At 42.8% G+C, this 22,420-nt stretch overlaps 1 protein-coding gene across 1 annotated transcript; it reads right to left on the bottom strand.

Annotated features, from left to right (window-relative positions):
• Positions 1–250: 250 nt before the first annotated feature.
• On the bottom strand, positions 251–21,929 carry CPA2 (carboxypeptidase A2). The gene is given in 14 exon segments (XM_007177158.3): positions 251–438; positions 6,537–6,621; positions 8,659–8,857; positions 11,046–11,141; positions 12,278–12,304; positions 12,306–12,332; positions 12,334–12,371; positions 14,071–14,169; positions 16,368–16,469; positions 18,194–18,286; positions 18,891–19,025; positions 19,734–19,815; positions 21,792–21,826; positions 21,828–21,929. Coding segments are annotated over 14 exon segments (1,236 nt in total). The 5' UTR covers positions 21,858–21,929.
• Between the last annotated feature and the right edge of the window lie 491 nt (positions 21,930–22,420).

Consider the following 22,420-nt stretch of genomic DNA (forward strand, 5'->3'; position numbering starts at 1 on the left):
CGTGAGCCTAGAGCCTGTGCTCCGCAACAAGAGACGCCACTGCAATGAGAAGCCCGCGCACCACAACAAAGAGCAGCCCCCACTCACTGCAGCTAGAGAAAGCCTGCGCACAGCACTGAAGACCCAATGCAGCCAAAATAAATAAATAAATAATTAATAAATAAATTTATTTAAAAAAAAATAATAAATAATCATAACCCAACTTTGCTTCAAACCAAAGAGCTTTTAATGGTGTTTATTCCCAAGAGCCTTAATAGGGGTGGTCTCGCACATGCCCCATGACTGTCTTCAAGCCAAACCAGGTCTCTTTCACTGTGGGTAAGATCTGATTGGCCAGCAGGAGGAAGTCATATCGATCTGTGTCTCCCAGTTCAAATTCAAATGAGTATTTGATTCCAGAGTCATAGGACCAGTCAGTGCTTCCTCCACTGGCTTGGTCTGAAGGGCAAATGAGAATAAAGTCTGGTTACGCTATTCCCACTGGCCTCTCACAGTTATGTAACCTCTATATTAAGTTCTACCACTATCAAAAATAAGTCAGGCCCCTATCTGCATGGACCTTGAGAACAGGCATAGCTTAGTAGAGGGCCATGCTTATGAAAAAATACAAGATTAATTTGAAAAGCAAAAGGTGTTACTCAAATGGACACTATACTTAGCCTTCCTTTGGTGTTCTTAGGAGCCTCTGGCTTCACCCACCCATTTGGAATCCTGCCTGCTCTCCTACTGGCATCTTCTACAGCTTAGGGAGGCTACACCACTTCCTTCTTCAGTTGGGTGCTAGGTGTAAACATTGTTTCCTCTGGTGGGAGAGAAGGGATTACAAATAGAGGAAAAGATTTGGTCCCTGCCCTCAGGGGACTTTCAGCATAAGGATGGAACAGGCTTTGTTCTGATAACAAATAACATGCCCAGCACCTATATGTGTGAGTAAAACCAACAGTGTGCACCTGTGTAATATGTGGCCACTGATGTGACAAATGATAAAGGAAGGTAGCATTAGCCTACAAAGACTTCTGGCAACCATGACTCAGAAGAGCTAAGCAATAGGTCGGGTCTGAGGCCCGTCCGAGGGAGGGCAGGTAGAGGTCAAATAGAGTCACCTAATCCCTAAGAACGGGGCCAAGCAAAGGGGAAGACCAGGGAGGTTATACCAGGGAAAAGTAGGACTAGTGGTTAATATTGGGAATTAACACTATGAACTCTTGTGTCTTGTGTCTTTGCCTTCACCCACAGCAGCCGTGGTAGCACCTGGTAAATAACAAACACCAAATGGCTGCTGACTTGAACTGAATTTTCCTGGGTACCAAAATTACTAACTTATACCTTTGGTGTGGTCACATGACACAGATGATCCCACTAAGAGGTCCACAGTGGACTGGCTTCAGATTGAATCCTGATTCTGCAAATCATTAGCTGGGTGACCTAAGACAGTCACTTATCTGAGTCCCAAATGCTTCTTCTGTCAAATAAGGATAATAATACTACTTACTTCACAGGCCAGTGAGAATTAAATGGGATAATATAATGTTTATGATTCAATCAATTGTTGAGTGTTTATTAAATGTGTTAGACATTATGCTAAATTGGTTTATTTAATCCTCACCTGTGTCACAAGTAGATATTAGTATTAGTCCCATTTTACAGATGAGGAAATCTCAGAGAGATTAAGTGAAGGAGATGGGATAATGTATGTAGAATAGGCATTCAGTAAATGTCAGTGGTGATTATAATCATCATTATCCATAAATGACTAAGATCCCATCAGAAAAGTTGGACCACATTAAGGATCAGAGGTATCTGGAGGAGAGTAGTTCACCAGGAAACGAACAAGCAACATTTATATAGTGCCTTCGAGTTAGTGAACTCTTTTATTCTACATTCTATCTATAGAGCTTCTTGACAACCCATTTCATAGATGAAAAAACCAAGGCAACCTGGTTTGAGTGACCAGGTTTGAGTGACCTGCCCAAGGTTACTCAGTTCCAAAGTGATGGAACTATAACTCAAACCCAGACCTCTCTCCCCAAAGTCTGTGTTTTATTTCCCCCTGAGAAAGACTCAAGTAACAACTTCTGGACCAAACACCTGTTGTGATGCAGCTCCTTATAGCCCTTTCCAGATGAGAAACTGCCCAGAAAATGTCTCACCCACCACAGACGTTCAGCCATGTCTTGGGTGGAGCGAAGCAGGTATTCAGCCCAGAGCTGCATACCAATCGGGGGCAAGAGGCAAAAAGTACTTCATTGGGACTAGTTCTTAGAGGCAGTGCTTGTCCAAGCTGGAATGAGGCCAGAATCAAGGATAACAGAGTCAGCTCTGGACAGAGATGCAGCAAGAACTTGATTAACCATTAATGGTCACATTACAAAAGATCAGACAGCAAACCCTATACTTCTCTGACATTTGCTTATTGGAAGTATCTTCAACATCTGTGACTTTACCAAAAAAAACATACTAAATATAGGCCTTTCAAGGTCTCCAGTACTTGTAAATACCTCAGAAAAGGAAGGCGGAAAACTAGATTCCTTGTAATAAAATGGCTGAGACCCCATGTATGTGTCTCGGGGCAAATGATGCCATTCTGCTGACATTCTGAACTCCAGCCTCCACTCAGGGGCGGCCAACCAGAGAAAACATGCATTCCTCAGCCTCAAGTGGCCATAATGGCCTTCTACCCCACTGCCACCACTCAGGGGGCCCTCCTCCCTGGAGGTTCCCCCACCAAAGGGTAGGACAATCCCACATGGAACACAGTTAAAAAGGTCTGGGCAACTGTAAGAAGATCAGTCTTCCCAGAGAATAGTCTAAAAAATATGTAGATAGAGCTCCAAAGCTGTTCATTACATTTGACTTCGGAATCGCCTAAAAGAAAAAGAAGTTTGTGCCAATATGTTCATAGTAGCACTATTTAGCAAAAAGTTGAAACAATCCAAAGGCCCAATAACTGGGATATGGCAGTATAATTGAATAACAAATACCTAGAGTGGAAATAACATAAAACTATGTAGGAAATGTACAATGGAATACTACTCAGCCATAAAAAAAGAATGAAATAATGCAATTTGCAGCAACATGGATGGACCTAGAGATTATCATACCAAATGAAGTCAGAAAGAGAAAGATATACCATATGATAGCACTTATATGTGGAATCTAAAATATGACACAAATGAACTTATCTATGAAACAGAAACACACTCACAGACATAGAGAACAGACTTGTGGTTGCCAAGGGAGATGGGAGAGGGATGGATTGGGAGTTTGGGATCAGCAGATGCAAACTATTATATAGAGAATGGATAAACAACAAGGTACTACTGTATAGCACAGGGAACTATATTCAATATCCTGTGATAAACCATAATGGAAAAGAATATGAAAAAGAATATATATATGTATAACTGAATCACTTTGTTATACAGTAGAAGTTAATACAACATTGTAAATCAATTATACTTCAATAAAATAAATTTTTTAAAGAACTATATGGGAAATGATGTTAAATGAAAAAAAGCTGAACACAGACATTGATTACAACTAGATAAATATATTTGTGTTCAATGACAAAACATTAATGAAATTGAAACTGATAATAAAGTATGATCATTATTAGACTCGTTTTTCTATGAAGTTTTAAAAATACATCATAATAGCAAAAAAGAAAGAGAGAAAGAAAGAAAACCATAACCTGGAAAAAAAAAGAAAAAGAAACTTTCATGATCTGAAATATTACCAAATCAGTAGTCTTGGGATTTCCATTAAGTGTTCTAAATATGGTGAGTGAACTATTACTCCTCTGCTCTCCAAAACTCCCATTAAGAAAACCATGACTGGGACTTCCCTGGTGGCACAGTGGTTAGGAATCAGCCTGCCAACGCAGGGGACACAGGTTTTATCCCTGGTCCGGGAAGACCCCACATGCGGTGGAGCAACTAAGCCCATGCACCACAACTACTGAGCCCACGTGCCACAACTACTGAAGCCTGCGTGCCCTAGAGCCTGTGCTCCACAAGAGAAGCCTCCGCAATGAGAAGCCCGCGCACTGCAAGAAGAGTAGCCCCCGCTCACTGCAACTAGAGAAAGCCCACGTGCTGCAACGAAGACCCAACGCAGCCAAACATAAAATAAATTTTTTAAAAAAATCAAGTATGCTTTAAAAAAAAGAAAAGAAAAGAAAACCATGACTAACAAGTGTGCTCTCCCTCAGATTCCCACCATCACCCTCTTACAGATAGAGCTATGTCAGTGTCCCCAGCATGTCGGCACACTCTCCTCTTGTTCAAGCCTGATCTGCCCACCTCTGCTTATCCCTTTCTTGCCCCTCTTCTCCCCCTCTTTGGAACAGCACTGCCTTGGTCATTTCTTCTCTCTCCTATATCTTCCACCTCTCCCTCTCTATTGTTCCTTTTCCCACAATCAATAAACAAATCTCTTAGCTCAAAAACAAAACCCTCCATTCCTTTCTCTCCTCCCCTTCTCATCCATGCTCCTCTGAAGAGTAGTCTACTCACTCGGCCTCCCCTTCTCCCATCCCATGTACTCCTCCAGTTACCCTCACTCTTCTGAAACTGCTCTGGTTACGGTCACCATAAGCTAGTAATGAAAACCCAATGGTAAATGTTCTGTCCTTTTCACATTTGACCTTTTTGTGACCTTTTTGTCATTGTTAACCACTGCCTCCTTCCCAACAATTGCTCCTTCCCTGGTTTCTGAAACGCAAGGTTTTCGGCCTCTCTGCCCAGCCCTGCTGCCATGCCCTCCATCATTGCTAACCACTTCTGCTGCCCAACATCTTGCTCCCCTCCTCTGCCCAGGGCTTTTCCCACTTCAAATGACCTCCTTGCTCTCCTGTTCCAACCACCTTCTCTGTGTCAACTACCCTTAAATCTCTCTCTCGGCAGAATCCCAGGGGCATACAGCCCAAAGCGTACAGGACATCTCCACTTGAAAACAGCACAGTTATCTCAACCTCAGTATGTCCAGAGCTGAACTCATCTTTCCAGCCCCACCCCTCCTTCACCTGCCTGGATGTCTCCCTCAGTTAATGGCACCATTCAATGACCATCAGTGGGAAACTCTCCACTTCTGATCAATGACGAAAAACTTTTGATTTTACCTTGTAAATGTCTCCCTTCCATCCTCACTGGCACTGCTGTAGTGTGAGCCATCATCTCTCCTCGGAACTCTTCCTGCTCTTCTTGTGGGATGTTCCTACTTCTAGTCCATCATCACCACATCCTCCATGTTGCTGCTAACGTGTTTTATCTAAAACACAATGCCTCAGTGTGCTCGCTGCCCTGCTGATAACTCTCCAATGGCTTCCAGAATCCTTTGGGTTAAAACCTAAATTCTTTAATATGGCACACAAAAACCTGAACTCCCCCAACTCTTGTTACCACTTTCATTCCTTCTTGTAGTTCACAGAGCCCATCATGCAGTTTCACATGTCTGTGCCTTTGCATGTGCTAATGAGCCAGAATGTCCCATTCCTCTTCCTCTTCTCTAGCCTTCAAAACCCTGCCCTCTTCCTAGATGAAATCAAATCCCTCCAACTTTCTAATACTTTTGTACCATGTATAGCCTACTATTGCACATATCATACTAAAGTTTGTCTTCCCATTCATCTCCCATATTAAACAGTGAGTTCTCTGTGGGTTCATTATGTCTCCAGTACTTGGAGACAGGTATATAATCATATACAATGATTAGCACATAGTATATGCTCAATAAAAGTGTGTTTTTAGGCACAGTGGGTGCCTACAAAAGTCATTTGTTTCCAAAGGATCCATGGGCATGGGAGCACTAGGGAACCCCTGGGCATTCAACTGTGGGGTCCTGAGTTTCTGGCTTTGTCCATAACAAAGTGAGGGGATTCCTTTGGAGGACTAATAATCTGCATGTGGGTGCATTAGGATTTCCAACAGCGCTGCAGTCATTTCTTGTTCTTATCTCGATTTACTATGGGAGAGAGGAGCATCGGGAAGTCTGACAGCAGGCTCCCAAGCTTTATACCTGCCATTGCTGTTACTCCTGACTTGTCCTCCTCTTTGTTTCCCCAAACTCTGCATGGACAAATGGCTGCAACAGAGTCTATCCACTGAAACCTCTGGGTCCTCTTAAGAGTTGCACCCATTCTGTCCCCACATACAGTCCATGGGTTTACTTAGGGTGTGAGCCTCTCTTAGCCAAGAAATGGGTAATTAATAAAAGTGATAACTTAGGTCAGAGTCTTGATAAATGCCCATTTTCAGGCAAAGAAATTCCACATAATGAGAGTGAGCCGTTAAGGATCAGGACAAGCAGAGCAGAGAACACACAACTCAAATATTTAGGAAGTTCTTTGCTCTAAATACCACATAGTAAGTATCTCATGGAGGAGATCTAGCCTCGCCAAAGAAAACTGTGTAAGTTTGGGTTCCCTGCATTTTTAAGGCCTACCCATTTCATGTCAGAGCATTTAAAGGCTTTGACCCCAAATCACATGGTGCCTGCTATCTTAGTGGGTCATTTGTAAAAACACGTTAGATACTTACAGATGACTGAGCAGATAGGTCCCACTTTGTACTTGGTGCCGTGCAGGCTTGTCAGAGATTGGGCAGCCTTTTGGGCCACTTCATTCTAGAGTGAGAGAACCAAGGAAAGGTGGATAGATAGTGCTTGTCTCTTGGAAGAACAGATGCCCAGTTGCAGAACGTAGAATGGGACAGTCTGATGAACTGGACTCTGGTTAATTAAGCACAACACCCTTTTTGTTTCAACCATTTTCACTGGGAAGTAAGCACAAGTTCGCTTCTGTTGGCTCTGAAAATACAGCAGACCCTCGTTGTTCATTTCATCTTTCAGCTTTTTGCAATAAATACACCAGGGTCATTATTTTGCCACCAGCTCTCCTTGTTCAGGAGTGTGAATGGAAATAGGGTGGGAGTAAGGGGCTAAAGAGAATGTGTACTGACTCAAGGATGTATCCAGGAAGTTGTTTTTTTTTTTAAACTAGATCCCTACATTGGCTTATTTCCCTATGATTGTCTCTTTTTCCAAGAAGTAGAGCTCAGCAAAGTATTTTCCATTATTTGAGGGTTCCAATTTTGACTGATTGAGGCTTTACTGTCCTTGCTAGGGATAAATGTAAGGTCTTGAACTTGGGTCCAGGAAAACGACTGTACAATTACCAGATGGGGGAAACCTGGCTCAGCAGAATACTCACAGAGCCTGGGGGTTTCGGCTGTCAATGAGCCCAGCATGAGTCAACGGCACGACGCCACTGCCAAAAAACTAATGTGACCCTCAACTGCATAAGCTGGATGAGGGCAGTTATGGTCATGCTCTATGCTATGCTTGTTAACCCCACAACGCGAGTTTTACATTCACTTCTGGGAGCTGCCCTTGAAGAACACAGACAAATCAAAGCATATTCGTAAAATAGCAACCAGAAGGGTGAGGGAAGTTGGGAACATATTCTGAGTGCTTGAAGGGAAGGAAGGTGGGTACTTAGCAAGGAAAAACCTAGGAGAAGCAGGTTACTAATCTTCAAGTAATTAATGAATTTGCCTCTCAAAGGGAAATAAACTTGCTCTCTGGAGCAAGATGATAAACCAGGGCTGGTATGTGAAAACCATAAGCAGAAGGCTTGAGCTCAAACAATCAAATCTGCCCCAACATGGAAAAGGCTCCCTTGGAGGCAGGGAGCTATCCAATCATAGGCTGGATGACTATATGGTAGAGATTTAAGCACCAGGTTTAGGTAATGTAAGGTTATCTTACATTAGATAAGAGCTACTAAAAGTACCTTTGACATTCAACCCTGACATTCTCTCTCCCTTGATTCAACCTTTAGTGATAATATTCACCATCAAAACCCTGAAAACTGGCTTACAGGGGCTAAAATGCAACTGATGAGATGAAAGATACACCTGAATTTGAATAATCTATTCCATTTCTGCTAGCTGCTGACAACAATGTACTTGAAAGTAAACTGACCAAAAGGTCCCATCTCAGGACTTATCTCTAATATATGGGTTTCAAAAACCAAGCCTAAAAGCCATATTGGAAATATTTGCACATTCTCTTCAGCTGGGGTAGCACCTGCTCAATTATAAGCAGCCCCCTGAGATGCCACCATCTGACTTAAGGCTGCCACCAGTTTGCTCATTCCTGAAACAGGAAAGACGATGGAGGGTATCAAGTGATACCTTAGAGAAGTGTTTTATGCCCAGCACACACCAGTGCAGCATGATGACGGATCACAGAGCCAAAGACACCAGGAAGGTATAAGGCAAAGAGCTGGAGGCAGCACTGCTTAGCATAGAGCAACTGACTACAACTCCAAGAGCTTCAGGTCCAAATCCAAGTGATTATTTCTTAAGCAACAGAAAACACATCCTGGGAATTTATAGTCAAATCAGGCTCCTGCTCATCTAGATTAAGGCAACAATAATTTCATGAATTCTATTTCCCAAGGAAATTTAATTTAGGCAAGTCTTTCAAACCTTTGCCTGTGTCACAATCTTCTCAGCGGTTGGACATATTATGTCTCATTCATCTTTGTAACCTGTCACTAGTATACCCCCATCTCAATACCTATCTTTATGACTGAAACTTATTTGTCCACACCATGGATGTTTGTGTCCAAGCTGAAATGAAGTTTCAGAAACTTACCAGCTCATCAAATTTATGTGACTCGGCACATGTATACCCATAGGGGAACATCAGCAGCTGGGAATAGCTGTGGAAGGTAATGAAGGCCGTGACTTTGCCAGGACTCTTGATAAAGTCCACTATGGATTTCACTTCAACTTCAGAGTTGGCACTGGGTCCACGGTATGAGTCAGAGCAAGGGTTGTTGCTGGTTCCAGGTTGTGATGGGATGCAGAAGAAGCCAAGTGAGAACAGTGAGCTTTAAGGAGACAGTGTATGGAGGCAGTTACCTTGCATCACTTCAGTTCCTCCTCTGGAAATCAGAGCAAGATTGTCATTGTATTAGATTGAATTACTACCTAAAGACCCAGTCAGGAGGGCTTCCCTGGTGGCGCACTGGTTGAGAGTCTGCCTGCCGGTGCGGGGGACATGGGTTCGAGCCCTGGTCTGGGAAGATCCCACGTGCCGCGGAGCAGCTGGGCCCGTGAGCCACAACTACTGAGCCTGCGCGTCTGGAGCCTGTGCTCTGCAGCAAGAGAGGCCACGATAGTGAGAGGCCCGCGCACCGCGATGAGGAGTGGCCCCCACTCGCCGCAACTGGAGGAAGCCCTCCCATAGAAACGAAGACCCAACGCAGTCATAAATAAATAAATAAATAAATAAAACTAAGACCCAGTCAGGAGACCTAACTCAAGAGATTCTGGACACATCTCTCTTCTTTAAAAACATGGCTCCTCTATATGGCAGAAAGAACTATCAAATTATTTATTTATTTTTTTTTTGGCTCTGTTGGGTCTTCGGTTCGTGCGAGGGCTTTCTCTGGTTACGGCAAGTGGGGGCCACTCTTCATCGCGGTGCGGGGACCGCTCTTCATCGCGGTGCGCGGGCCTTTCACTATCGCGGCCCCTCCCGTTGCGGGGCACAGGCTCCAGACGCGCAGGCTCAGTAGTTGTGGCTCACGGGCCCAGCTGCTCCGTGGCATGTGGGATCTTCCCAGACCAGGGCTCGAACCCGTGTCCCCTGCATTAGCAGGCAGATTCTCAACCACTGCGCCACCAGGGAAGCCCAGAACTATCAAATTAAATCATCTCCTCTCTGTGGGAGTTGTTGGAAGAAAAACTAGATTTAATATTATAGATGGAATTCCTGCATTGGGTGGGAGTTGAGCAAGCTCATTTTCTGGGATTTCTTCCAATTCTTAGAGCCCAAGAGTAGAAGATTCTATGCGTCTGTACTTCTAAGTCACAAAGCCACAAATGCAAGGAACCTCTGATACCCTTTCTGTGGTGAGGAAGTCACAATTACTTTTGACAAAAAGGCTACCTTTGGCCTCATTTTATCAGCTACGGAGTTACTCATGACCACTGAAGTGAGCCCACTGTGGCCTGGCCAGGGCTCTGAATGCTAGAGAAACTCTGAGGGGACAGGTAGAGGCTGGGACTCCCCAGAGTCTCTAAATGATACGGACAAAGTATATATACAACCTATCACCTCATTTGGAGATTATTTAATAAGAACAACATCCCAGGAAAACTTTTGACTTTGAATTGCTGGACATTGTTCAGTATTTTGGATCTGATGCTTTGATTTTTTTCTTTCCTACACTAAAAAAAAAAAGAATTTGTAAAAGCGATGAATGAAGTTGCCACTCATCCATATCCTGTCAGTGTATCCTTTCTTGGTTCAATGATTCTTATTAATTCATCTGTCTTTCAAGTCTTTAGTGATTGCCTTCTATGTGCCAGACACTATGCTAGGTGTTAGGAACACTGCAGTGGAAAAGACAGTTTCTAATGTTACTGCTATCATACCTAACGAGGAAAAACCAAACACATTTTAACTCTGTGATTAGAGAAACATAAGGGGTTTTAACTGGTGCCTGAAAGCAAAAAGGAGCCCCCCAACCAGCCTGGCACTGGACCCCGAAAAATTAGAGCTGTAAGTCAACAAAGGCAGAACAGGAAGCAAGTATTTTCTCCTTGAATCTATTTTGAAAATCAATTTCTTAATCTTATTCGTACTTCATTTTAGTTTTTTTTCTCTAAGCATCCATAGATGATGTAATGCTTCTCCTGTGACTAGATCCCAACCCCCTCTAGTGGTTGGTTCAGGGCTTCCTGAGGCTTCCCGCCACCACACAAAGTCTTGCTCTGGAAGCTCAGAAGCTGAGCCGGGATACAGCTTATGGGAAAATCAAGATGTGAGACAAAATACATTAAATGCTCCTCAGAGCTCAGTGACAGCACTGTGTGCCTGTGAAGGGAATTTAGTGAAGTGTTTTTCAAATAGGTTTTTAAATAGCTTCAATCCTGAATGGGCTTAGCAGGCTGACAGCACTGCAGAGCCATGCAAATAGCTATCTGGCCAGACAACATCTGACTATCCCTGGGGTAAAGTCCCCGTGCTCACCTCCAAAACCCACATCCCAGTTCCGGTTAGGATCAACACCAACACTGAGGCTTCCAGATACCTTGAACCAGGTCTTCTGCCACATACGATTCTTTAAAATCCAACGGAAAGAAAATACAGGAAAAAAAAAGACGGTCATTCAGTCCAATGAGAAGTTTCCTTTAGAATTCTGTTAATTTCTCTCAATCCCTCACGGGAAAGCCCTTTTGGAATTGCACTCATTTTTCTTGCCCACAGACTTGACCAGTAGTCCTCACACAGGGTTCTGCTTGGAGCTTCTCGGCCGTCCCACCGAGGCGAGAAGTAAATAAGCCCCCATCTCCTCCAATGAATACCTGCCAAACCATGTTCCGTAGAACCACAGTCCTCTCAAATGTCAACAATACAATAACAACAAAAAACAAAAATTAAAAAACAAAAAAATAGTGGGGAGAGCCTGAGGGTTCTGTGATAGAACATTTTGGGAATATACAAGGTTAAACTGGCTAATTTACTTCAGAACTTCTAAAGTTTTTTTTTAATGCTTTAATGTTTTTTATGAAGCTCCAAGAGAGGGATACAGTGGGCGGTATTTCCCAAACTTGACTGTGGAACCCTTTATTCATAGGGTATCTCATGAGACGAGTACTACTATTTCTACAAGTTCCTTCTGAACGCGCGTTGAAAAATGCTATCGTAGTGTGCTCTCTCCAAAAATAAACTTGAAGCTCTGATTCATTTTGAATATATGTGGGGTCACAATTGCCATAATGGTGTTCTGTAATGAGATTTTTAAAGAAAAAAAAACCTGCATAACTCGTTTTTGTGATATAACAGAGGATTTCTTCTACAGATTGTAAGTAAAATGCCAGATGCATTGTACTGCCTACCTAAATCCTACAGCAATCTAATTGTCAGCAGGTAACATCCGCCTCCTCTTTTCTATCAATCCTACCATCAAAACACAGGGATAATTGGAACAAATCTCCTAGGTGACTCACGGTGAACACTGAACTCTAATAGCCCAGCCTAACAGCTGAAATGAGCTCTGACCAAGGCAATATGGAAAGATATCGTGTGTTGGAAAATGAAATGATTGTAAACATCACTATATGCCTCAATTCAGGGCCACTACTGAGAGATGAGGCATTCCGTTTAGGGTAAATCAAGAACAGAAAAATCACTTTTGTTTTGAAGTTCCTACACATCTCCTTAAATTCTTGTTGAAGAGAAAAAGTCCAGGCTTCCTTTGGTTTGAGAGAACACATAGCCATCAGAGCAGCAGGAAGATATCCATCGTATCCAATCAAAGTGATGGATGGGTCATTTCCATAATCAGAGGCAATCTGAGCAGAGACAACAACATATATGTCAATCTCATACTCCCCTTTCACCAGGGAACAGAGGAGAGAATATTAAGGCAATGTGTTTTTTCCAAATATGAACTATCACTGCTGGTCAGTGAGAGTCTTCCAGGACTAAAGCCCAATCTCCTATTAATGTGTTTAATACGCCAGTGTCGATACTTTTATTTCCAATCAGAATAATTTACTTATATTAAATAAAAATCAGGTATCACTTATCCATTCTCTCTCAAAAGCAGAATTCTTCCAATTAATTTTAGTGAGGCATTTTGCAATGGTGGGCAACTGTGTTTGTGGCTCAGAGGGACCTATGAACCAAAGAAATCTTTTCAGTTTCCTTAATCACCACACAGGCTATACCTTCTCAAAAGTACTCACGACCAACATCAGATTACTTAATTATGCAGAGACTTCTCTAAAGACCCAGAGAACCAGTTAAATTCCATTTGGGGAATTACATTTCTACTTGTGATCAATTGCAGTAGAGTTGAAGTTTCTGCTGGATTAAAATTTATTCATTTCCTGTGCTCAGCCATCCTAAGGCATTATTATTCAACTGTTAAATATCCATTTCATAATAACCTAAAGGTAACTGCATTTTAATTGAAGGGAAAAAATGTATCAGCCGGTATGCACGTGGTTGCACATGCTTGAATGATCTGATGTAGATTGGTTTCCTTTGCTCATGAATTAACATTCTGATTTATAGCATGTCATTTTTGAATTACTTAAGAAATACCAGACTAGGTCACAGCCAGCACGGTGTCCTGACTCTAATTCCAATGAACATGTGGAAGAGAGATATCGCTACACCCTAACTTTAAGTCAGATTTGGAAATTTTTCAGAACCCAAAAACCCTCAACGAGTTCCACTTTATATCTGTAGGTCAAAGTAAACTCTTTTGGCACCTGTTTATATTCTCTATCTGAGGTCCTTTTGTGATTTTATAGATCTCTAGTACATCGTGCCACAGCCCTAGGAGCTCCAGGCAGCAAAGCAATGTTCTCTAGTCTGTTCTTATGCTGAAATCTGACCCTTGGTGTCCTTACTTGCCACCCTCTTAATCTCTTTTAGCTCTCACTATCTTTTTTTTTTTAATTTATTTCATTTATTATTTTTGCCTGCATTGAGTCTTTGTTGCTGCGCATGGGCTTTCTCTAGTTGCAGCAAGCAGGGGCTACTCTTCGTTGCAGTCACGGGCTTCTTATTGCAGTGGCTTCTCTTGTTGCAGAGCATGGGCTCTAGACACGCGGGCTTCAGCAGTTGTGGCACGCAGGCTCAGTAGTTGTGCCTCGCGGGCTCTAGAGCACACGCTCAGTAGTTGTGGCGCATGGGCTTAGTTGCTCCACAGCATGTGGGATCTTCCCAGACCAGGGATTGAACCCGTGTCCCTGAACTAGCAGGTGGATTCTTAACCACTGCGCCACCAAGGAAGCCCGTAGCTCTATCTTTTAACAGAGCACGCAGTGGCCAGCAGGTTGGGGGAGTACGGAGGTACATGCCAGGGTGCTGGATGGGGCAATACCAAATTAGGTTTGAATGGGTCTGTTTCCTGACTGTGTGACAAGAGAAGGGATTGGGATGAGAGCGTCAGCCATAGGACCACAGGGATTGCTGTGAGGTTAGGTGGGGCCTGACCCCAGAAAGACAAAATAAATGGGGAATTTTGGGCAAAATGACCTTATTTGCAGTTCACAGTGCAGTAGCTTGTGTAACTCACTCACCGGCATGGATCCCAGCCTCTAGCCAGATAGCCAGCTTGTCTCCTCCCGTGCTGAACTGCAAAACAAGCATGGAAGTGTGAATGGCTCCACCACCACAGACCCCTTGTCTGTTCCTCTTTCTTTTTTTTTTTTTTTAAATTATTATTTATTTATTTATTTATTTATGGCTGTGTTGGGTCTTCGTTTCTGTGTGGGAGCTTTCTCTAGTTGCGGCAAGTGGGGGCCACTCTTCATCGCGGTGCGCGGGCCTCTCACTATCGTGGCCTCTCTTGTTGTGGAGCACAGGCTCCAGACGTGCAGGCTCAGTAGTTGTGGCTCACGGGCTTAGTTGCTCCGCGGCATGTGGGATCTTCCCAGACCAGGGCTCGAACCCGTGTCCCCTGCATTGGCAGGCAGATTCTCAACCACTGCGCCACCAGGGAAGCCCCTGTTCCTCTTTCTGTACTTGATGTGGTTGAGAAGGAGGAGGTGTAGACAGTGATGCTGTCAATTAACTTTGCATTTAACGTGGGGTTTTTTTGTCCCTTTCCTTTAATGTAAACTTAAATACAGGCTAACAAGAGGGGCATCATTTGATGTTTGTAAAAAATCATTGCAGATAATGTGATGACATGAAAATATGTTCATCATATGCCATAAATTTTTAAAAATAGATTGCCAAATAGTATGATACCATTTTTATTTCTTAAAAGGCTAGCTCATGTGTATGTATATATATGTACACACACAAACATAGGAGAAAAAGGGAAGGGGGAAAGAAAAGAGAGGAAAACATAGAAAGATGTACAACAAAATGTTAATAGCTATCAATCCCATAGTTGTGGAATTAGTGAAATAGGGATTTTTTCATTTTTTGTTTCTCTCTTCTCCATTTTTTGCAATGATTGTGTTATTTTTGTAATAAAAATGCTTGTGATAACCTTTTGAGTCCTTCCTAAAAACAGGATGGTAGGCTCTGGAAGTCCTTTCCAGAGTTTAAATTTTATGATCTAAAGGACTCAGTTTTATTTGGAACAGTGGCTTTGCCAATTGAATCAGTAAATGGGGAGGAAAAGATTATTTTTGCACCATCAATTTCTATCTTCCTGCAGCATTCTAAACATCACAGATAAGGTAAATGAGAAATGTAAATCCCTGCTAAAAATTACTTTTCAAGCGTTTTGAGAGTTTTAGTTTAAAGTGTTTCATGCTTTTTCCTCCAAAGAGCTCAAATAGGGAACTTTGGAAAACAAATAACATTCTCAACCACGAACCACCGAAACACCCGGGAGAAGGAAAGGCCAGGAAAATCCAAGGGGGAGGAGAATCTGGGGTTTCCTGACCCAACTGTAGGAGAAACAGGGAAAAGGAAATCAAAAGAAAAGAAGGTAGTAAATATGAGCAAATGTGCCACGGTGTCATAAAGTAGGCAAACCACTCCTCCCAGGCCTGCTTTGGGAGAACCGCTCTGGGGAAATCGGATCTGTCCCAGTGAGTCCGTTGGTTCTCAGCCATAACGTTTCCAAATTTAGCAGGGAGTCGTGACATTATCTTTTTTTTTTTTCCCCCCTTAACAAACTCTTTCTAGGAAATCTGGGGAAATACTTTTCACTCTTTTGCAAGGCAAGGTGAAAAAGCTTGAAATTATCAGCACTAACTGTTGTCAGCGCGTACAGGTTGAAGTAAAACCATAACCTTTTTCCGGCTAGCAACTAAAAAATGCCTGCGTTTCTGGGCATTTGCCTTTGCCGTTTGGTTGCCAATCATTCTGCACAAGAAGAACTCTTTTGGTTTTAAATGCGGCTTCAGCAAGTACCTGGAACTTTTATTTCTTTTTCTTTTTTTTTTTTAAACTCTCGGTTTAAAAAAAAAAAACAAAAACGAAAGAAACGAGTAAAAGAAAAACAAGGCACAGCACGGCTACCTTGATTAATTACAGAATACCTCCCCTTTCCCCGCTCACCCAGGGGCCCGCACCACCTCCCCCTTCCTCTGTTCCTATTGGTGCATACGCCTGTTTCCCTAAGAGCAAATCTATCAAGAGGAGAACATTAATTCACTCCTGCAGACCTGCGTCAGCTCGCGCAATAAAAAGAAAAAGAAAGGGGGGTGGGGGAAGCAGGGAGGTGGATAGTCAAAACCAGCAAGGACTGGTTAGGAGGAGAGGGAAAAAAAAGGAACAGCTCTGCAGGCAGAGCCTGGACTGACGGCCCGCCTGGGAAGAGCGAGGTTCTAGAAGCATCGAGAGGAAAAATCACCACTGCACCTGTGTACCTTGAGCACGTTCATGGGCCGGTTTTTGAAAGAATAGCCAATGTCCACTTTGCTCACTAGACCAGGGTGCCCAGCAACGAGGTTATCCATTTCTCAGGAAATCTGAAATGTTTAAGATGAAGAAATAGACATTTGCGAATGAATAATCTGGTGCATCCATCAGTGACTTTTCTCTCTCCTCCATTTCCATCCCCTCAGGGAATGGAGAGGACCACACGGCAGATGCTGTGGGACTGAGGACTGCTGGAATCAAAGCTAAGAGATGATGAGTCACTGGGCATCCGCAGGGGCTGGGAAAAGGGAAGCCATTTTGTGGTAGCGGAGCCTGCTTTTTCCAGTTTTGTGCTTCAAACAAAATGGCACTGCTCTGGTTTGCCTGTGGCTTGCCTCAAGCCAGCTGTGAGGTGGAACTTTCCCAGCCAGAAAGCATCTTCCCCTCACTAGCAGAGGAACACAAATGGTAGTGGCACCAAAAAAAAAAAAAAAAAGGTGGATTTAGAAGCAGGTGCTGCAAAACGCAGCCGGGCTGGTTCAGACCGGGGCATCGGGGTGCCTGCCTCAGAGGCACTTCTGCCACAAGCCACTTCGGCTCCTATTTGCAGGGCTGATTGCAATCCTGTACAGCTGGGGCACCCAAACTGTGTCCATGACTGGGATTGAGACATGTCTGGGCGTGTCTGGAGAGTGATCGGCATGAAAACGGCTCCTCCAGCTGTTGCCAGCATTTGGTCTCGTAGGACAGCAATTTGTGAGGCCAGGCAAAGGAGGGAGCGCATCCTGTTTCGGCCACTCCCTTTTCTCACTCACTCTCTGTACTGGTCCACAGTCCCTACTCTGAAACCCTTTAGGGGCCATACATATTTCAAATTAAGATTTGTGTGTGTCTGTGTGTGTGTCTGTGTATGCAATTTAAAAAAGGTAGAAAGATACATTTTACACATGTGGCAGTGCTCCATACTCAAGCACATTAATATTTCTGGCAGTAAAATAAGTGAGTAGCAAGTCAGTTCAGGTCAGATTTTGCCCCAAAATGAGTTTAGGTCGGGTCAGGGTTTGCCACCAAATAAATGCAGGGGGAAAATTGTTTTCTAAGTTCTCTGCATTTTAGAATTGCTTATTTAGGGAATCAGCACCTACCAGATAATCTCCTCTCTGGCTCTTTCCTGCTCCTCCACCTCTCCCCTTAACCCCCAAACCCCAACTCCTCATCCCCTCCCCCACCCTCCCAAATCAGTTAGTGCAAGCAGACACCTGTGCCCCCCAAGAAAAGCTATGTGTCACAAAGAGGCAGATGTAGCACTGTCCAGGCGATCCAGGTGAAGGGAGGGGGCATTCTTCACACCAACAAAACTCAGGAAAGATAGCAGAGAGATTGCACAAGACTTTGCTGCCATGAGGTCTAGGAGAATTTGGCAGGTTGGGAGACTCCACCGTTGGCTGGAAGTCAGTGGTATCAAGTGTCCCCTGATTCCATCATCAGTGGCAGCCATGAAGCACAGCTCTCAGATGGCTTGTGGGTGGCACAGGTCAGAAATCAGCCAGGGGACCTTGAGGGGAGAGTATGAGCATTAGCGGCTGTCTTGTGCTCACTTAAGCCACTCCTGGACACATCTAAATAATGCAGTGGCTGCTGGGATGGGCAGGTGGGCTTCAGGTCCTAACTTAAGGCAGTGACACTGATACTGGCTGTGAAATCCTAGGGAAATTTGGAGAAGTTAGGAAATAATATGAGAATAATTTCCATTAAATCACCAAGTGGAAGTATAGGTCTTGTTATCAGAGGAAAGCATGGCCCATTTCTCTGATGTTCATTTTGAAACACCTACCTCTTCCAAGGTATAGATAAGCCTCAAAGTTGAAGTTACCATTCTGTTCTCTTCCCTGAGGAACATTTCTTCATTCTCCTTGTCCAAGAGAACCTAAATCAGTCACACCTATGATTAGTTTATAGCAATGCATTTGAATCTACAGTTGTAAGGGAAGTGGTGACATTCAGGTCCCCAGTCCCAAGCATTCTTCTTTCTGTCCTATAGGCTTTGGGGTCATGCCTTTCCCTTATTCTGGCAGCACCCTGAAAGGGGATGGGGCATTAATGGGACTTTGGGCCAGACAGATGCTGCAAATATAGGATGACAGTCAGTCCTGTGGTTGTGTTATGGCTCATTCTCCCTTTCTGGGAACCCAGGGTCAGAGGTAACCTCCAATTAAAAACTAAATGAGTAACAACTTACATTTGCCTACTTTGACTCACACTCTTCAGTTTGCCCTTTGTATTTCATGCCAGAGACTCTTTTTTGCCCTTTCCATTACATTTTTTATTACCATATCCCACTTGTACCAAATGCAAAAAAAAGAGGGATAGAACCTTCCTACCCACTGCAGGGGTAGTCCAGACTTCAGGAAGGCCCTAGTGGTACCCACAGGTCCCTTCCCTGGCAGAGGGTACACAAAGATAAAAGAGGGTGGACCTTCATTTCATATGGACCAGCAAGCCTCTGGAAGAGTGGACTGTGGGATAATTACTTGAACATCTTCAATCACAATGGGATAAGCAATTACCTCGGACTTTAAGGAAACTTCGACTGCCTGGATGCTGACAAAGGGAACTCGGACATGGATTGTCTCTTCTGGGATGGTGGGTGATTTCCAGAAATCAAGCTGAAAGGGATAAAAGGCCAAAGCAATGACTGGGTCATTCCAGGGAAATGGACAGCTCAGCGTGAATAGATTTCAAGAAATCAATTCGTTATCTATTTTACCTCAAGCCTCCAAGACTAGAATCATTGTGGAATCGCTATGATGTTGCAAGAACTGTTTTTAAGTGTCCAAGCATCAGCATATGTGTTATATGGTTTTCCCCCCATATGGTTAAATATTAAAACTGGAAGAAGGTAAAGATTATTTAAAACTATGGCAGTTTTTTTTAACAGTTGACATTCAAGTGACCCAATTCATTTCATAACAGAATATTAATACTATAAATTATTTAGGAGGGAAATAATGCATTAAAGGTGCTCAATAATTTTTCAAAATAACTTTCACATTTGATTTCTCTTTTCATTCTTATAAAACATCTGTGAGATAGAAGAATGGTATATTTATCCTCATTATACTGAATGGGAGAGAAGTCAGTATGACATTGGGCAAGTCACCTACCTTCTCTGAGATGCAGAAGGTAGATGACTTGCCCAATGTCATACAGTTGGGACTAGAGCCCAGGTGTTCTGGATCCCAGCTCCATGAGTTAGCATTCCATACTTCTCATCAGAGAAGACAAGATACAATCCAAAGTAAGAGATCTTAGTCATCGTGTCTAACTGTGGAGTATTCACTCTGGGAAACAGAAGCCCCCTCCAGGACAGATACCTGAAGATGTTCTTCAGCCTCCAATTCCACCAGAGTTTTTATTTGTTCTTCATTCCTTGGTCTGATCTCAAGAACTTGGTCTCTAAAAAATATTAACCACAGACATGACCTTAAAAACAAAACCTCGACACTGTTTCCTGTTGCTTTCTGCTCCTGTTAGTCTCCGCATATAAGAGGTTAATGCAGCAGTCAGTAATCTCTTTGACAATCAAGAAATTAATAAATAGTATACTGACCCACATCCCCAGAATGAGGAGTTGATAGAATGGCTTTTCTTCCCCCAAGGAAATGTTATCTAAATAATAATTAAGAGCTGTACCTAATCCTAGCAGGAACTTTGCCAATAAAGTTACCTTTCCTTTAGCTAATGATTATTTATCAAGTAACACCTGCTGCTCATAAAGCATCAGCTTTTAAAACTTGTCTGTTCCTGTTTTTCAGAAATAAGTTTTAAAAAGGTAGAATAATTAATTTGGTGCTTATAAGTGCTCAAAAGAGGAATCAAATTTACATCTGGGTAGACCTAGGGTGTTTTTGTTGTTAACTGAAATGCATCAGAGTTCCATCTCCAAACCCCATTCATGTGACCCAAACTTGGGGTATTGTTAGGGACAATTGAAACCCAGACAAATCATGGTGTGTGTGTATGTGTGTCTCTCTCTCTACACACACACACACACACACACACACACACACACACACACACACACACACACACACACACACACACACGAGTAATGAAGGATATCAAGGACTCCTTGGCAGCAAAGAGAAGTTGCAAAACAAGCAAACAAATATCCTTAAAAAAAAGTTCAGTAGTAGAGCTGGATTTCTTATAGCCCTTCCTTGGTGACAAAGGATTTTCCTCTCTCCCTTTCTCTGAGTAGGCTGACTTCCTGAGTCACCGCCCTGCCCATTTATGCGGTGGGGAAGGGATTGGTACAAAGAGCCATAATAAGGGACCAGAACCCAGACCCTCTGAAATCAAGTATCATCCAATTTCCAGTGAACTCCAGTGGAATACATAAGTGATAGAATGTGAGCTCTTCAAGTCTCTTCTGCCTCCCAGTATCCACTGGCCATAGATGGTCTGAAAAATCTTCCATTCGAGTCTCATTCCTTTTGGTTAATGTATAGACTCCCAGGAGTCCTCCTTTAAAATTGGAAGGCACTGGGAAAAGTAATACATTGGGCTAATATTTCCTGGTGTGTGTTCTAAGGAATAATAGCCCTTTGAGTTGTTCAGCATAAATAAATAAATAAATAAATAAAGGTGGGGAGGAGTTTGAGGATCAAAAAAAAAAAAAAAAAAAAGGATAGCTGCAGCAACCTAGATCCCCTTTTATAGATTTACAATACACACTAATTTAGTAAAAGTTCCTAGAAATTCTATAGTTTGTTTAACCCTCTGATTCCCAAATTTATTTGATCACCCACTTTTTTGGGCCAAATTTATTTGGCCACTTCATTAGTTCCCTGGAACACTCTTCAAGAAATGCTGTCTAAAGCTCTTTATAGAATCTTGAAACCAAAGTACTTTGGAGCAAAGATGGATCCTACAAAGCCATGAGAGTTGGATTTGGGCTGAAGTCTGCAGCTCTGGTCCTCCCACTTCATGAGGTCCCACTGCCTAGACACTAGATCTGAAGATGGGAGGACTTAAGGTGACATGGAGGATGAAGTCCAGAAAGGTAGGGAGGAGGATGGGAGAATAACCCAGCACTTACTGAGATGACACAGAGACAAATGACCAAACAGCTTTATTTTCACTGATGTCTGTCATCCCCACATTCTGATCATCAGAGGGGAAAAAGATTAAGGACAGAGAGAAATAGGGTGCATGTGTTCTGTTTTCACTTTTGTTTTTTTTTTTCCTTTAAATTCATTCATCTCTTTTTTTATCACTCATTCCTATTATTTCCACTACCCCCTCTCTCCAAATCTAAAAGAACTCTGAAAATGCTGAACGCTTACACTCATTGTTCTGCAACAATCCAGTGAGATACTGTGTGAATCAGGTAAGCAAAATTCAAATAGGCATCAGAAAGCATAACTTACCCCACAAATGTTTCTCGACAGTAGATATGCCCCCAAAAGGGCACCAGAAAACAGGATCAATCGCATAGTCAAGGATCTTCCAAGAGTCCAGAATTCGGTTTCACTCCTGAACTTTATTTCTAGGGACCACGGCTGAGGCTGACCTGTTGGCAGTCTAAGAACTCAAGTAAATTCCCACATGGTAAAATTCCCACCTGCATGTCAAATTCTCAAGACTGTAGACACCCACCTGTGTGATATCACCAATCCATACATTTTACATTCTTTCAATGAGATAACAAACTTTGATGGAAAGAAAACAAAATTGCTAGAGCATACCAAGGGCAAATCATGCCTTTATGATTTAGAACATAAAGTGCCACTAACTCTGACCAGTGATAGAAGCCAGATTGATAGACCTAGAGGTTAAAGTCTTTTCTGGGTCTCTGACAGAAAAGGGGCACAGCATTTATAGTAATTACTCAGGCATCCTGTCTATCACATTCCATTAGTTGGCTCATTTGTTTATTTTTATAATGTTTACCCTGAAACACTGCAATCACTTAGTCCATATCTGCTGAATCTCCCTGTAGATATGGCCTGTTCCAGTCTTCACACTATACTAAAACAAAACAGAAGGCCTTTTAATA

This window comes from Balaenoptera acutorostrata, chromosome 7 (assembly GCF_949987535.1).
Source record: "Balaenoptera acutorostrata chromosome 7, mBalAcu1.1, whole genome shotgun sequence".
NCBI lineage: Eukaryota > Metazoa > Chordata > Mammalia > Artiodactyla > Balaenopteridae > Balaenoptera > Balaenoptera acutorostrata.